This window comes from Bos mutus, chromosome 1 (assembly GCF_027580195.1).
Source record: "Bos mutus isolate GX-2022 chromosome 1, NWIPB_WYAK_1.1, whole genome shotgun sequence".
Taxonomy (NCBI): Eukaryota; Metazoa; Chordata; class Mammalia; order Artiodactyla; family Bovidae; genus Bos; species Bos mutus.
In genome coordinates this window covers 134,460,786-134,478,323 of record NC_091617.1, presented here as the reverse complement: position 1 = coordinate 134,478,323, position 17,538 = coordinate 134,460,786, and the positions used below count along the sequence as shown (strand labels likewise).

Here is a 17,538-nt window from a genome sequence, read left to right as displayed (position 1 = left end):
CATGTCTTTTAGGCAGAAAGCCTACCCGATCCTGGTGGCCACACCAGATCAGAGCCCAGGTCTGTCTGACGGCCACCACCCCAGACCTCCCTCTGATCCCCAAAGCCCCTCTTCTACAACCCCCGCCCTGCCCTTTGTCCACCAGCCCTGCTCTGCTCAAAAGCTAGTCCCCAGACACACTGCTGGAATCTCTACTGCTGCCTCTCTTGACACGCGCGCTCTGCCTCCCTGGACTTCCTCCACTGTGATGGGCACACCCTTGCACACATGCAGCCCTGGGACCCATCAGTCATGCCTGCTGGCCTCATGGGCCTCAGATCCTCCTCTGAGCTCCCAGGCCCACGTGATATTTTCACTGTTTTCTGGATGTCTAATTTCTCTTTCCCAAACTCAGATGAGTTTTTCAACAATCAGGTTTTAGATATCCCTATGGGCATTGTTCGAAGCAAATATAAGAAAGTTAATTCCTTGAACCTAACAATCCTGTGTGTGTGCTTTGTATGAAAATGTGCATCTCTCTGTGTGTATATCTGTTTCTACATGTGTCTGAATCTTTGTGTGTGTCTGTGTATGACTGTGTGTGTCTGTGATCTGTGAGTATATTTGTGTATCTGTCTGTGTGTACTTGTGTATCTGTGTGTGTCTGGATGTGTATCTGTGTGTGTTGAAGGCAAGTGAATGGGTGAATGTGTGGAGTAGGTAGGATAGGAACTCAGCCAAAGGGTCTTCAACAATCCCACTGATTCTTTTTTTTTTTAATTTTTTGAAAAATTTATTATTTACTTATTTGGCTGCACCATATCTTAGTTGTGTCATGTGGACCCTTTGATCTTCATTGCAGCATGAGGGATCTTTATCTGTGGCATGTGGAATCTAGTTCCCTGATCAGGGATCAAACCCAGGCCCCCTGCACTGGGAGTATATGGAGTCTTAGCCACTGGACCATCAGGGAAGTCCCAATCCTATTGATTCTGACCCCAGCATTTAAAAACAGACTAGGAAAGTAGGGGTCTTACTGGGAGAGCAGAGGGCAGCCAAATAAGACGGAGCTTCATGGTCAGGCTCGAGGCTCCCAGCTATTGGGATGGGCAGCAAGGAACTGGCCTGGCTTCTTGAACAGAGTCAGGGCTGGGTGTATAGTCAGTGAAGATGAACCCTCTGGAGAGGAGCCTGGGAGACACCTGAGGTAGAAGACGGTGCATCCTGAAGTCAGATGGCTAGGAGGCCTTCACTAAGCCTGGCTTGAGCAGCTAGGGGAGAAGAGGGCCCTGGTGATCCTGCAAAAGAAGAAAAGACAGGATTTGGTAGCTACTTGAGCACAGGATTGAAGGCTAAGTGAAGTGAAAGTTGCTTAGCTGTGTCTGACTCTTTGCAACATCATGGACTACACAGTCCATGGAATTCTCCAGGCCAGAATACTGGAGTGGGTAGCCTTTCCCTTCTCCAGGGGATCTTCCCAACCCAGGGATTGAACCCAGGTCTCCCATATTGCAGGCAGATTCTTTACCAGCTGAGCCACAGGGGGATTGGAGGCACCACAGACCAAAAGGCAGCTGCCTATCAGAAGCATGAGGGGTGTGAGAAAGAAAAGGCCTGGTGGAGGGGAAGGCAAACCCATCTGATTGCCTGGAGTGTGCAGCCAGCTTCCAGAGGTGGGAGCCTGCACGCTGCAGGCCAGTCTCCAAGCCAGTGGGGCCCAGCGGTGAGGGGAAGGGGAGACAGGGTTGGTCGGACCAGGCCGGCAGCAGGAGGAGGGGCTTGGCTGGCAGGGAAGATGTGAGCATCTGCCAGTGAAGCACCAGCTTCACCTACAGTAGCCCTTAATGCCCGCTGTGGTTTGCCCTGGGTCCCTTTGTTCTGAGACATTAATGGGCAGGGATGTGTTACAAATGCTCTGACAGGAAGCCCACAGAGCTGTCTGGGGCCAGGTCAGGGCTGAGGGATGTGGCCTGGGCTGCAGAGCCCCTCCTCTCCTCAGCTAGAATTGCTGCTGCTGCTTCTTTTGTTTTTGTATTAAAGAAAGTAATTTTTTTCAAAGGAGCTCCACTGCTGAAGGGAAGATTGGGAACCAAGGGCTTAAGCCAGTCATAAGAGCCATAGAGGCCCAGGTCCCTCCAAGAAGCCAGCCAAGTCTGCTCCCAGTGCTTAGGGCTGGGCGCCCCCCAGTCCTTCCTGAGCCTCCCTTTGGGGCCCTCCACCATTCTTCTCCAAAACCTTGCAAGTCAGCCTCAGTTAGCTTAGCTGATATGGTCTGAAATTTACAATTACTTCCTGCAAAATGATAGGGAAACAAGAAGGGAATAAAATCTAAGAAGCATAACAAAGCTTTGTTTCCAGGTACTGGTTACAGAATGTCCTAGAACCACATCTGGCCGGGAACTGGCGCAACTTCTGAGTCAGGCTAGGCCTCCTCACCCACCTTCATATTCCCTTTCTCTGTGTGTCACAAACCATTCTTTTTCTTGGCCACACAGGAGGGGTCTCCTGGGTAATCCTTCCTCTTCTTGAAAAAGCCTACCATTTACTCCGTCATCCATTCATTTATTCAACAAACCTTTCATGAGCACCAAATGTGTGTCAAACACCATTCTAGGTGCTGGGGAGACAGGAATGAACAGACAGAAAAAAAATCTCTGCTCAAATATCATTCTAATGATAAGTGTGACATTTACTTGTAGAAATGTGCTTCTAATCTCCTTATGGGGGTTAGAAGCATATACAGAACAAGGAAAGCTGTGGGCTGGCTGAGCTCCCAAGACAAGAGCTGAGGTGCGGAGACTGAGCTCAGAGAGTTGAGACATCAGAGAGGCAAGAAGGAACCAGCCAAGGAGACTGAGAAGGAGCAGCCAGGGGCAGCAACTAGGAGACGGTGGTGTCAGGGAAACTCAGTGAAAGGAGGGTTTTAGGAAGAGAGCAGTGGTTAACTGAATCAAAAGGTGCTGAGAGATCAAGTGAGAAGAGGATTAGCCAGTGGGCTTGGCAATGAGGAGGTCACTGATGATCATGGGAAGAGCCACATACCAAGCCTCTGGTCCCTATTTCCTGAGACAGGGGCACCTGCTTTAATAGCCAGAAGGAGACTGTGGCATGGACAGGGCGGGTGCTATGCGTGCTGACATCCAGGGCTCCTCTGGCTCAGGCGAACTTACTTTCTGGGGTAGATGACCATCTTGGAGTCAAGGTCAGATCTGCCAGCCCCTCTTTTACCATTGAGGAGCCTGCTCCCCAGGCTGGGGCCTTTGATTCCCCTCTTTGGTGGGGCTCAGAGAGCACGCCTTCCAGGGAGCACCAGCTTGAGTTACTGGTGTTTCCAGTTGGGAAGGGACTTGGGGCACTTTAATCCTCATCCCTTATTCACAAAAGTGGAAACCAACCCAGGGAGAGCCAGGGCTGATTAGAAGCAGAGCTTCTGGGGCAGAAACCCACTTCTGCAAGGGGCAATAAACCAGCGCAGTTAAGACAGGGCACTTTAAACTCAGGTCATCCTGGTTTGAGCCACCTCTTGACCTCATGGACACAGCAAGTTACTTAATATACTGAGTCCCAATTGTGCCATCTGCAAAATGTCTTGCTGCATGCTGAAATGAGATAGTACATGTTGCTTGGTGGTTATTCTGACTATGAAATCAGAGTCCTTAGGGACTTTAGTTAGAGAACATGCACTGTTTCTAGGAGCCAGCCAGAATAGGAGGCTTTCTTGAATTTGGCCCCAAAAGGTTTGGCCCTAAGATGGTTGAACTTCCCGTGGTCTCTAGATACTTCCTTTGGTCTGGCCTAGAAGGCTAAGGCTGGGAAGGGTTTCTGACAACAGGGAGAAGGAGCTCTGCTTGAGCCCTTAGGTCACACCAGGCAGCTTCTTGCCTCTCTTTTTTGATGGTCAGGTCCACTATGGGTGGGTGAGGACATAGCCTGTGGTCTCACTCGGCTCCTCTGCTCTCTCTGCAGATCAGCAACGCCGTCCTCATCATCTTCGTCAGCTACTTTGGCAGCCGGGTGCACCGTCCAAGGCTGATTGGCATTGGGGGTCTTCTGCTAGCTTTGGGGGCCTTTATCCTCACCCTCCCACACTTCCTCTCAGAACCTTACCAATACACCAAGACCATCATGGGTAAGTGGCCTCCCATTACTGCTTCAAGGGAATGAGGGTACATAGTTCTGTGTGTTCTGACTGTCAGATACACTCTGGGGAGGAAAGCCAAGGAAACTTTCTGGTGGGATAGGACAGCAGAGCTCAGAGTGGTATCCATTGCCCAGAAGTCCCCCTGCCAACTTTGTGAGACACTCCCTCAATCCTCCTGTGCTTTTGGTGCACATTTAAGAATTTTTTGCTACATTCCAGTCAGGAAAAACTTCTACCCTGTGTTTTTATAAGTTTCATAGTTTCACATTTACGTTTTGAGTTAGTTTTTTATAAGGTTCTTTTTCTTCTTTTTGCATATGGATGTTAAATCCTTTAAGCTTCGTTTGTCAAAAAGACTCTCTTTTCTCCATTAAATATTTTTTGAATCGTTATAAAAAATCAGTTGGACATTTTTTAAAAATAAAATAAGAGACACATTTTTAATTTATTTTTCGCTGTGCTGGGTCTTCCTTGTTGCATGGGCTTTCTCTAGTTGCAGTCAGCAGCGGGGGCTCCTCTTTAGTTGTGGTGTGCAGGCTTCTCATTGCGGTAGCTTTTCTTGTTGCAGAGCATAGGCTCTAGGGTGTGCAGGCTTCAGTAGCTGTGGCCCGGAGGCTCAGCAGTTGCGGCTTCCAAGCTCTAGAGCGCAGGCTTAATAGTTGTGGTGCGTGGGCTTAGTTGTTCCATGGCAAGCGGGATCTTCCCGGACGAGGGTTCAGACTCTTGTCTCCGGTACTGGCAGGCAGATTCTTTACCACTGAGCCACCAGGGGAGCCCTCTGTTGGACATATTTGTAAGGGTCCATTTCTAGACTTTGTCTTCTGTTCCATCAGTCTGTGTGTCTATTCCTTTGTCACTGCCACACTCTTGATTACTGTAGCTTTACAAAGAAGTCTGAAAGCTGGGTAGTGTGATTCCTCCAACACTATTCTTCTTTTTCAGAATTGCTTCATCTATTCTTACTCATTTGTCATTCCATGTACATTTTATAATCGGCTTGTCTATATGTTAAAAAAAAAAAAACCTTCTGGAAGTTTGATTAGACTTGTATTAAATTCGTAGGTCACTTTGGGGATAGTTGACATTGAGTCTGCCAGTCTGTGAACGCAGTATGCATCACTGTTCAGTTCAGTTCAGTTCAGTTGCTCAGTCATGTCTGATTCTTTGCGACCCCACGAATTGCAGCACGCCAGGCCTCCCTGTCCATCACCAACTCCCGGAGTTCACTCAGACTCACGTCCATCGAGTCAGTGATGCCATCCAGCCATCTCATCCTCTGTCGTCCCCTTCTCCTCCTACCCCCAATCCCTCCCAGCATCAGAGTCTTTTCCAATGAGTCAACTCTTCTCATGAGGTGGCCAAAGTACTGGAGTTTCAGCGTTAGCATCATTCCTTTCAAAGAACACCCAGGACTGATCTCCTTTAGAACGGACTGGTTGGATCTCCTTGCAGTCCAAGGGACTCTCAAGAGTCTTCTCCAACACCACAGTTCAAAAGCATCAATTCTTCGGTGCTCAGCTTTCTTCACAGTCCAACTCTCACATTCTTACATGACCACTGGGAAAACCCTAGCCTTGACTAGACAGACCTTTGTTGGCAAAGCAATGTCTCTGCTTTTGAATATGCTATCTAGGTTGGTCATAACTTTCCTTCCAAGGAGTAAACGTCTTTTAATTTCATGGCTGCAATCACCATCTGCAGTGATTTTGGAGCCCCCAAAAATAAAGTCAGCCACTGTTTCCCCATCTATTTCCCATGAAGTGATGGGACCAGATGCCATGATCTACGTTCTGAATGTTGAGCTTTAAGCCAACTTTTTCACTCTCCTCTTTCACTTTCATCAAGAGGCTTTTGAGTTCCTCTTCACTTTCTGCCATGAGGGTGCTGTAATTTGCATATCTGAGGTTATTGATATTTCTCCCGGCAATCTTGATTCCAGCTTGTGCTTTTTCTAGCCCAGTGTTTCTCATGATGTACTCTCATATAAGTTAAATAAGCAGGGTGACAATATACAGCCTTGACGTACTCCTTTTCCTATTTGGAACCAGTCTGTTGTTCCATGTCCAGTTCTAACTGTTGCTTCCTGACCTGCATATAGGTTTCTCAAGAGGCAGGTCAAGTGGTCTGGTATGCACATCTCTTTGAGTATTTTCCACAGTTTATTGTGATCCACACAGTCAAAGCCTTTGGCATAGTCAATAAAGCAGAAAGAGATGTTTTTCTGGAACTCTCTTGCTTTTTCAATGATCTAGCAGATGTTGACAGTTTGATCTCTGGTTCCTCTGCCTTTTCTAAAACCAGCTTGAAGATCTGGAAGTTCAGTCTTCACGTATTGCGAAAGCCTGGCTTGGAGAATTTTGAGCATTACTTTACTAGCGTGTGAGATGAGTGCAATTGTGCGGTAGTTTGAGCATTCTTTGGCATTGCCTTTCTTTGGGATTGGAATGAAAACTGACCTTTTCCAGTCCTGTGGCCACTGCTGAGTTTTCCCAATTTTCTGGCATATTGAGTGCAGCACTGTTACCCTTACATTTTAACAACGAACCATGATTTAGCAAACTCTACAGCTGATGAGTGAGCTTTCCAGGTTGGTCAGTGGTAAAGAATCTGCCTTCCAAGGCAGGAGACATGAGTTTGATCCTTGAGTCAAGAAGATCTCCTGGAGAAGGAAATGGCCACCCACTCCAGTGTTCTTGCCTGGAAAACCCCATGGACAGAGAAACCTGATGGGCTACAGTCCATGGGGTGGCAAAGAGTCGGACGTGACTTAGCAACCGAACAACAACAAAAACATCTGATGACTATCTCTATTCTCCAACAGAACAAAGTAAGGATCCTGTAATGTTTGGATTCCCATCATCTTCTGCCATCTTCCATGTTATTGTTGACTAATATTTTAGTTTTGCCTGTCTTTAACTTCCTCCCAGTGGTCATTATTACTATAGTTGTTATTTATAAATAATTCAGTACTTATTTCTACTTACCCACAAGCTTACTGGTTTCTTTGCTCACCATTGCTTCTTGCACTTCACTCACCCTTATTGATTTAACTTTGTTTTTCCTGAAGTACATTCTCTGGTATAACTTTCAAATAGTTTTCCAAATTACCTGCCCTGTTTTCATGGTTTCTTGATAATCCCTTATGATTCCTATTTTCATTTTAGTTTCATCAGTTATTTTGAATGTACCTATTTTTATAATCCCTTTCAGATTGTTTTATTGGCACAGATTTTTAGAATGCTAATCCTCCCACGTTCTGTGTCTGCTTGTTCTTGTTCATGGTGGAGTGTTTCCTTTCTGTTATGTAATGTTTGATGGCGGGGTCACTGATAGTGGGAATTCTTCCCACTGTGGACATTTTTTGTGGTCGAGGTAGGAATTGCCCCAAGAGTGGCTTTATATTTGCATTTACTTGGTATCCTGGGAATGCCACTGCTTTGGAGCTAAATGTGTGATAATGTACTGGCTTGGGATAAATTTGCACTTGTTTTAAGGGCTGTGGTATGTGGCAATGGTTTTGTGAGGAGCAGCCAGTGAGAGGCCAGTCCCTAAGTGCTCATCCTTGGTCCACTGTATTGGAATTCAAGATGTCTGAGGATAGATGGGCCACCGAGGGGTGCACTGAAGGGATAACTGATTGCTGTTTGCTTAAATACCAGGCTTATTGTTAGTCATATGTGCAGATGGGGTCCAAGAGATGAATCACTGTCCATGCCAGGAGGGAATCCCTTGTAGATTGTGAGACCTACACTGGGGAGGTAGGCTGTGAGACCTAGCCTGTGGTGTGGGGAGGTAGGCTGTGAGACCTGCAGTGGGAAGGTAGAGAGCTGGAATGGGAAAAACGTGAATCAGGAACAGCCACGTCTAATGATGAAATGTTAGTTGAGTTCTGGCCGTGGGACTCTTTTCCCCACCTCCATGGTAGTCCCCAGTGAACTAATTGTTTCTTATAATTCATTGTGGCCTTGGATCTGTTTGGACTGTTTAAGCCTGAGTCTTGCTTCAAGTAGGCGCAAGAGGAAGACAGACCCAAGCCTAGGGGTCTAAGCTCTTTCCCTCTCCTTGATCTAGACAAAGGATCTGAGGCCAGCTCAGAAGGAGAGTCAGGATTTGCTGGCCACATCGGAAAGCCTTGTGCCATGCCCGCTCCAATGCAAGATCCCAGTCCTTCCCCATCGGCAAGAAGAATGGGGTAACGAAATCAGCAGGGGAGCCCCAGACGCTGGGGCCAGGCTGCAGGGAGGGCATCCTGCCAGGCGCCACACGGTGGCCTGCCTAGCCTAGGGCGGGCTCCCCCAGCCTCCCCTAGCCTGGGCCACATACCAAGGGCAATGGCTCCGCACAGAGCAGCCACCAAAGAGGGTGGGTGGAGATGGGCGGGGCTCTGAAAGCAGCCCCTCTGCCCCTTGTTAGGGATGGTCAGGTGGCTTGGGTCCTTTCCACCACCATCCTCCCTGCTCCTAGGCAAACACTCCAGCTTTTAGCCCACCTCTAGGGAGAGAGGAAAGAACAAGACTTGCCTCTCAACCTGCAGGAATGAAAAGCTGGCCAAGAGAGTGAGGTCCTTGTGTTTTTGTTTGTGTCGATTCTATTTGCAACAATAGGACACAGTCCCTCTCGTGCTGGCTGGGATCAGAGCAGCAGCTGGAAGTGCTCAGGGCTGGGCTACCTTCAGGGCATCTTCATGTTGCCAGGGGCTCGGGCTAAGGAGGACTTTGGCCCAGGAGCCACACTGTGGGACCTAGCTGAGGCTGTGGGTGCCAGTGCAGCGAGGGCATGTACTATGCTAATATGTGCAAACAAAAATATTTATAAAGTTTCACTTCATGGGAAAATTTTGAAGTATGATTCTTCAAATGTATTCCTATGGGAACTTCAGTTTTGAACTATGCAAGACATCAACAACAAATGAATTTCATTAAATGCACCACCCTGAAGGGTGACATGCGTCTGGACAGTCCTACGTCCGAAGCTGGGCTTTGAGACCCCTTAACAGCATGGCCTTGGGCCACTTCCTTTGCAGCTAAGTCTCAGTACCTCCCTGTATAAAATGGAGTCTCCCTCGCCCGGCTGCAAGGACTGAAGGATGTGTGCTCTAAGTTTAGCCCAGTGGCTGGCACATGCAGCAACTATTCAGTGGTGGCCTTTATAACCAGCGGTGGTGGGGACAATACACGTATTATGCTGGGTAAACAAGGGTTCCAAATGAGGAAGCGCCTGCTTCCTATGGAGTGTCTGACAGCTCCCGGCCAACAGGCTGGGCATCCTTAGGGTATCTGACTGCAGCTTCTCCCTGGTCCTCACCGTCCATCCGTCCTCTGCTCTAGCTGGAGCACGGCCCCTCCTGGGCATATCCTTGCCACACCTTCACATGTGAGGCCATAGGATTTCTCTTTCCTGAAGCTTAGGCTGCTGTTCTGATCCGTTCCTAGACCCTTAAGTTGGAGGTACCTGGTAATGGGGAGAGAGAACAGAGACTTTCAAATCCCAGCTAAGCCATGTAGGTGCTAAGTCTCCTCAAGCAAGCTGCTGTTCACCTTTCTGAGCCTCAGTTTCTTAATCTGTAAAGTGGGAACAATAATTTCTCCACTTTTCAGCATGTTCTAAGGGCAAAAGTAAAATTAAATTGTGTAGATAAAGTGCTTGGCCCACAGTAGCTGTTCAGCACACTTCTCTTTGCCTGCCCTTGATGTGGTATGTGAAATCTCTTACTCATCAGCAGTGACCCCTGGACCTGGTATCATGTGTTGCCTGCTGATTCTTTCCCTTTGGAGCAGAGCTGCTCCAGAAATGGACATGGGAAATGAAAAGTGTTTTAGGAAAAACAAATTAGAGATGGAGCCATTGTGGGAATCGCAGAGACCTTTAACAACTAATTGCTAATTCTAAAAAGGCCATGCAGACGTTTTTGAGTGTTTAGATTTTCTAAATGTCAGTGGGGTCCGGAAATATGCCTGGCGCCTTTAGAGAAAAGACTAGCCACCGAGCCAAAGCCTCTAAGACCACTTCTGGAATGCGTGGAGAAGTTGGGATAGGTGGGAGACAGGCCAACAGGAGACCATTTCCCCCGGGAGACAGAAGTGTCTTCGGAAACCAGTGTCTGGGAGGAGTAGGTGTAACCTGGGAGAGGTCCTGAGCCAAGGCCAGAGGGAAGTCAGCTCCTCGCAGACAATGGATGCACACGGGAGGGGGTTTCCTGTGGGAACTGTGGGGTCGGGGGAGTCAATGGTATTTTTGGAGCAGTCAAGAAAAGAAAGGGAAGAGTTGCTTTCTAGTCCCCTATTTGTGAAGTTGCCAGCTCCTCACCCATGCTTGTTCATCAAAAGTGGCAGGAGGGTGGTGGGAAGGCCTGGGGACAGGAGCCTCAGGCCCCTGAGTGACTGAGCCCCTTCACTGGAGGATGCTCAGCCCCGGAGCAGAACCCATGGCACTGAACCCCAGAGCCACGCAGGGTCCTGGCACTGAGGGAACTGCTCAGGGATGCTGAGCTCAGGGCTGTTCAAGGGGCAGCATCTGGCCATGGGGTGAGAGGGACGTGGTGGGGAAGGAGTGTGTTTTGGGGGTGTATGGGAGTGTGTGTAAGGGAGGCTGTTCTCTGTGGTGGTAGGTGGCTGTACGTGGAGGAGGTGGGTGTGTAAGGGAAGAAGTGCATGTGTGTGTGTGGGGGGGTGGGTGTGTACCAGAGGTGTGGAGAGGGTGGGGGTCTTATGGGTGTGGAGGTGCAGACAGGGATGGACGTGGGGGAGCAGCCTGGCAGGGGTTGGGGTCCTACACTTACATAAATGTCAGCGTGTGTGTTGCGGGGTGTAAGTGGGTGTATGGTCGCACAGCCTGGCCAGTTGGATCTATTTAACCTGAAAAGGAAGAGAAAACAACGAGGGGAAAGTCACAAAACACATGAGTGTTATTAAGTCAACTGAGAGGAAAATATTCCCGAACTGATGAGCACAACGAAGCTAATGAGACTTGATGTGGAACACATTTTCAATACACAGTATAGGAAGGACAAGAAATGAGTGTGGAGACACGACAGAAAACACCAGGCTGCTGTGTTGCCTGTCAGGGGATGGCCGGGAAAAGAGCTGGGGCCACAGAGAACGGGCCTCTCTGAGAGATAGCCCCAGCAGCTGACCGGAGAGTGCTTGCCTCTGTTGTGTGGCAGAGTCACAACCCTTGTTCTTCTGGGTCTCCAGTACAGGCCCCAGTAGAGACCTGAGCGTCACTCTGCCTCCCCTGGAGGCTTGTTCATCACTTCCCTTGCTCAGGAATGAGGCTGGGGGTATAGGCCTGCTTGGGTCTGGAGGGGAGGGGAGGGACGCCTGTGAGCCAGGCTGCACCCTGCATCCTGGCTCCTCTGGGAAGAGGGCCTCTCGGGGACCCGTTGTGGACTGTCTGTCTTGGGCCCACCCAAGGCAGGGAGGTGGTTTCCTGAGGAGAGTCCACACTCAGACTGGAAAGGAAGACTGGTTACTATTCCAGAGGCTGTGATCACCCCAGGAAAACTGTCAGGGGGATGGCCCCACAGAAGTAGGGTGCCAGCCCCTGTCCTGCAAAGCACTATGGTTTGAAGAAACCATCGAGGCCGCCTCTGAGGACCCCCCAGGGGACACAGGGAGGAGCTCCTGCTCTTTTTCTAAGGGAACAAAAGGACTGCAGGACCCAGAGCTTGGATTGGCCTCCGTCAGGGAATGTAAGTAAGGCTCAGAGATCTAAAGGGGGAAGCAGCCAAGAACAGTCAGGTTTTTGGAGGCAGGGAGCTCATGGAGGTGGAGCCCCCTGGTGGGGTCCATGCCTCTGTGGAAGAGGCTAGAGAGCTGGCTGGCTCTTTCAGCCCCGTGAGATTGCAAGAGAAAGTCAGCAGTCCAGCTCCCACCGGAACCCCAGCATGCTGGCACCCTGATTTTGGGCTTCCTGTGTCCAGAACTGTGAGAAACCATTCTGCTGTTTGTAAGCTGCCCAGGCTGTGACCCTTTGGTATAGCAGCCCCCATGGACTCCCTTAGATTCAGTCCCTTTGTTTGGAGCCCCTCCTCATAACCTTGGGTCTTAATTTTGAATTTTCAACCTTTGGACTGTCTTATTAACCACTGATACCAGCCTCAGGCCATTCATGTCATTCACAAATATGTCAGCTGTTCTCAGCCGTGCCCAGGGCTGAGTTGCACGATGGACCCGAGAGCCACTGTCTTCCAGGTCACCCTGGCCCGTCCGCGCCTGCACCGGGCACGCTTTGAGACGTTCTCCCCAGAGGACGCTCAGCCACGCGTCTGCATCTAGTCTGTATATCAGTCAGGATATCATGACTGGCTTTGTTAAAAGGCTTCCTCCAGTCAAGTAACACCGTGTTACGGCTTCCTGCCGGTCTCGGAGCCCCATTAACAAAGGAAATGAGGTTGGTTTGGCATGACTGGCTCTTGATGAACTCATGTTGGCTCAGCTCATCCCATTTTTTCCCCTTCAAATTGCTCCTCATCAGCCTGTTAATAAATCTGTGAACAATAAATTCTGCTTCACTCCCAATTGGGAGTGTGCAAATTAAGCACGCATTCTCTTTGAATACTAAAATTAAATGGCTCTGAGCCTCCCTCCTGTTCCTTCAGGTGTGTCTTCTTCCCTTCCTATCCACTAAGAAACAGTTTTGATGCAAGATGAGCCAGGCAATTCCTCTTTCCCTGGTCTGATGGCAGTTCCTCAGGAGCAGGTGGGTGTGCAGGAGGGGGGTGACAGGCTGGAGGCACGCCCCTTGTCTGCAGCATCACCCTGTGCATAATGGACTTGCCCTCTCACACCGACCTCGCTGGTTATGGCCTTCTCAGTACAAGTAGGCATTTCCCCATGGCCTCTTTAGTACTGAAAAGCTGTGTGGGAAAGGGTGTCCAGCCTCAGTCTCAGCCTTGGAAACCCAGTCTTGAGAACAGAGCAAAGGAACCCTCTTCTTCCACTCCCCTAAGCTCACTCTTTCCCTGCATGGATGTGAATCCTTGCAAGCAACCCACTTGCCCTCAACTCCTTTATTATATCCATTCATTTCTAGTGACCAGCACTGATCTTACTTGTTTCTGGTTTCTGGACCCAGTTCCCAAGTCTTAAAAACCTGGGCAACAATGCCTGTCTCAAGAGTTCTGACATCTCTCTCATCTGTCTGAATTTCTCAAAGTTTCTGGCTTGAAACTTTGAATGAAAATTGATGTTATTGTGTAATCACCATATCCCAGGTTTTGTTACTGTTATTAGTTTTAATCTGAATAAGAGGATTACAAAGTCGATGTTAGTATCTATATCTGTTTCAGAGATGAAGAGACTAAGGTTCTGAGAATTCTCATTTGAACCTGGTCTGTCTGATTTCAAAATACGATTCCTTGCACTGCTCAAGCATGTGACTCTGGCTGTCAACCCCAACTCTGTTCATTTCTGCTGGTGCAGAAGAATGTTTTATCTTAATTTTTTTTCTCTTAATGTTTTCTCTTAGATTCCCAAAATGAAAGTCAGAAGGCACATGCCCATAGGAATTGTTGTCTAAGGGGAGGCTTAGTCTAGTTGGAAAAGAACACGTGTTGTCACAGGGGCATGATGAATTGACAAGGAACCCAGCCACTTCTGCTCTGCAAACAGGTCACTTTATAAATGACTTGGAGATCTCCATCATGAGTTTGGACAGCCTGTTCCAGGCCTCCTGGTGGGTGTTGCCAGAGTTCCAGGAAGAACTGTTGAGTAGCCGAATTTAGGAGGATGAGGAAATAGGTCCTTCAGAGTGGAACATTCTGAATGAGGGTCCAGGAGCTTACTGATAGTCCAGTGAAGCTTGGCACATTGGGTGTGCTTCCAGGAAACTCTCCGGAAGCACCACTGCCTTTTTCTGTTGTACTCTTATGGGCTGCTTCTGAGGTCTTGCTAACCTCCTCCTCGTTTGGCCCTACTCACCCACCAGCAGTGCCCCCTTCTGAGTGGGGAGGTAATGGGTAGCTCTAAAGGTGCTGCCCTCCTGTTTCCTGGCAAGAATTCTCTCTTTCCTCTACTAGAATGACAAGAAAGATTAGTCAGAGGAAAGCCCGCTCCTGCCATGGCCTTCCTGTGTTGCTCAAACCTTCTAGCATCCTCTCATAGCCCCAGGGCTGGATTTTTGTGCAGAGATTCTTATTTAGACCCTTGATAGCCTACTACCTCAGCCTGGCCACACTGGACTGTGTGTCCTTGAACAGTGAAGAGGCCAGACCTTGGTCTGCCCAGATCCGCCCATCTCTGTGGGTCCTGCTCCAGGAAGGTAGCCCTACTACGTCCCCTCTTTCTAAACTGGAGGAGCTGTTTAGAAATTAGAGCTGAAATTCTGTGTATTTAAATTGTGGGGTGAGTCAAAGGGTTGACTGGCATGCAGCTGGGCTGGTATGGGGGGTAGCTGAAGGAGGGGAGAGGTCCCGGCCTGTTTCTAGTTAGCATCTCGAAGCCCTGTGAAAACTGGCACAGCTAGATCTCTGGTGTCTTGTGGGAAGAAGAATGTGCTCTGATAAGCTTGAGCCTTCCAGAAGTGGGCCTCAGGGAAGATGGGAAATAGACTGACAGTCAGCTAATGAACACACCTCCCTCCTTCCCTTTCCCAGGCCCCTCAAGTTGGAGGCAGGCAGCCCCTGAGACTGTGGCTGGAATTGGTGGGCTTTTCTCTGACCTTATCACAGGATCTGACAGTTGCAGGTCTGAGGAGGAGGAGGGCAATGAGGTTCTGTAAGTCAGTAGAGAAGACTGGGTGCCTGGCCTTTGCTGAAATGCCCAAAAAATGAAGAGAGGCTGCTCTTGCTTCTTCACATGGGCTGAGCTCCTGAATTCGCTCCAGGGAAGAGGAGGGGGTGGGCTGCAGAAAGTTGAGCCCCCCAGTTCTGCCAAAGGGTCTTGATACGAGGTCTTGTCACTCCATCACTGTCTTCTTTTTAAGAGAAGAGCCTAATATTTTAACTTCTAGAAGACTGTCTTCACCAGAGTGAGCTGGCCATGGCTGCCCACTGCAGGGAGGCCCAGGCATGGGCTCTTGGAAGGCCCACATTCTGTCTCTGATGCAGACACCTTTTCCACAATAAGTCAGGAAGCAGTGGTCTCACCCACCACCACACGCTACTCTACCTGGGTCCAGGGCACCCTGCCCCCGGGACAGACAGCTGCCGCTTCCCTTCCTGAGGGTGGTGCTCCCAGGTGGAGGAACTTCTCGTTCCCTTTCACCTGTGTCAGAGCCTGGTCAGGGTGGGGTGGCCCCATTTAGGGGTGGCCCCATTTAGGGCTGGCATAAGGAAAAGAAAGTTTGTTGGGAGACCTTGAATCAATTTGGAGTGCAGAATGCTCCAAGAGGAACTCGGTAGACTTGGATTTAACTGGGGCCGATTGATTATTTTTGAAAATGCGCATGTTTAATAAAGGCAGTTTCTGACAGGTAATCTAACATTCTAAAAGTTAATGTAAAACAGTTAAAAGATCCCCAGAGAATTTTGCTTCCTGGACACTTCATTAGGTGAAATTTCATGAGGACTTTTGTGGCCTTGGTGCACCGTGCAACATGCTATGTAAAGGCTTAATAAGCCAGTCAACATTTTTATGAGCTTTGATCACTGTTAAATGGCTCACAGAAAAATAATTTTGCCAGCAACAATGTTCTAATGAATATGACTTTAGTTGAATAATAAGAATCAGTAAAATTAAAAACAAGAACTCTTAAAAGAAGCACTTTTTCTCTGGCCCTTTGTTTCTCAGGCTCCTGCTCCCATACAACAAGCCTGGCCTTGTGTATCTGCTGCACACCTGCCCTGGGCTGAGCAATCCTGTGCTCACAGCCGTGGATTGGACCAGCAACCCCTGCCTGCCTCTCACGTAGCACACAGCCTCACCTGTTTTACTATCCAAGTAGCTCTTGGCTGGGTCAATTCCACTGTTTCCACATGGGTCTTGAACACTGGTTAATCTCCCCTTCATGATCATGACCCTCTGGGTTCTCATTAGGATATAATCCAGGCCCCTTCATGGGACACAGCAGCCCTCCAGGGCTGGCCAGGCCTCACCGTAGTTGTGTTTGCACACTGACCCCACCAAACCTCTGTGCTCTTCCCTTCTGTCTCTTCCTATTGAGTCTTCTCAGTGCAGAGCCCATGTCCTCCAGGAATCCTTCCCAAATCCTCTCCCCAGTGAGCCTGGGTTTGGCGCCTCCCCCACATGCTCCCTGTACACTTTCCTTTCCAGCTCAGTGGATGTGAGTGTGCATGCTAGTCGCCCTAGTCGTGTCCGACTCTTTGTGACCATGGACTGTAGCCTGCCAGGCTCCTCTGTCCCTGGGATTCTTCAGGCAAGAATACCGGAGTGGGTTGCTGTGCCCTCCTCCAGGGTATATTCCCAACCCAGGAATCAAACCCACATCTCTTGCATTGGCAGGTGGGTTCTTTACTGCTACTGCTACCTGGGAGCCCAACTCAGTGGATACCAGGCTGTATTTTTTTATTGTGGTAAACTATACATAACATAAAATTTGCCATTTTAATGTGTCCAGTTCAGGGCATTAAACACTTTCATGCTATTGTACAACCATTCTTACCATCCATCTCCAGAACGTTTGCATCTTTCCCAACGGAAACTGTACTCCTTAAACACTAACTCCCTCTTCCTCCTCCTCCCAGCCCCTGCCTGGCAGCCACCATTCTGCTTTCTGTCTCTATGAATTTATCTATTCTAGGGTCCTCATGTAAATGGAATCATGCAATATTTGTAGTTTTGTGTCAGGCTCATTTCAGTGAGCCTGACTTCAAGGTTCATTCATTTGCAATGGAGCAGGTGTATAAGGCTCAGTGTTATTCCACTGTATGTGTGTGTCACATTATGTTTATCCATTCATCCGTTGATGGACATTTGCATCATTTCCCCCTTTTGGCTATTGCAGATGATCTTGCTATGAACATTGGTATACAAATATCTCTTTAAGTCCCAGCTTTGATTTCTTTCGGGCAAATACCCAGAGTGGTATTTGGGTAAAATACTATTTACCCAAAGTGTAAATGCTGGATAATATGGTAGTTCAATTTTTAACTTTTTGAAGAACTATACCATTTGCCACAGTGGCTGCGCTATTTTACATTCTTACCAGCAGTGCCCAGCATTTGTTTTCTGTTTTTCAAAGGGTGGCAAGTGGTATTTCAATGGGATTTTTATTTGACCAATATTTTGACAATATTGTGGTTGCTTCTTTGATGATGAGTGTCCCACAGCAGTCAGAGGCTTTGGAATGGCAGCTCCTGGGCTTGTCTCAGTCACCCCAGCAGAGTGCCTGCCCCCAGTCACACTTGACCAAGTAACTGAACAGCCAAGAGTGAGGCAGGCATCGTCCACGGAAGCTGACAGGCCTGGGTGTGGTTCTTCAGTGGCTGCACTGGGAGCAGGGGCCAGTGCTTTGCACCT

General features: G+C 48.8%; 1 protein-coding gene across 2 annotated transcripts in view; it reads left to right on the top strand.

Moving 5' to 3' along the window:
• Nucleotides 1-17,538, top strand: part of SLCO2A1 (solute carrier organic anion transporter family member 2A1) — an 89,809-nt gene that overhangs the window by 46,487 nt on the left and 25,784 nt on the right. For both annotated transcript variants that reach the window (XM_070376100.1, XM_070376097.1), the window contains exon 3: nucleotides 3,946-4,108. In XM_070376100.1, coding sequence (XP_070232201.1) covers nucleotides 3,946-4,108 — 163 coding nt within the window. The remainder of the gene's footprint in view (nucleotides 1-3,945; nucleotides 4,109-17,538) is intronic.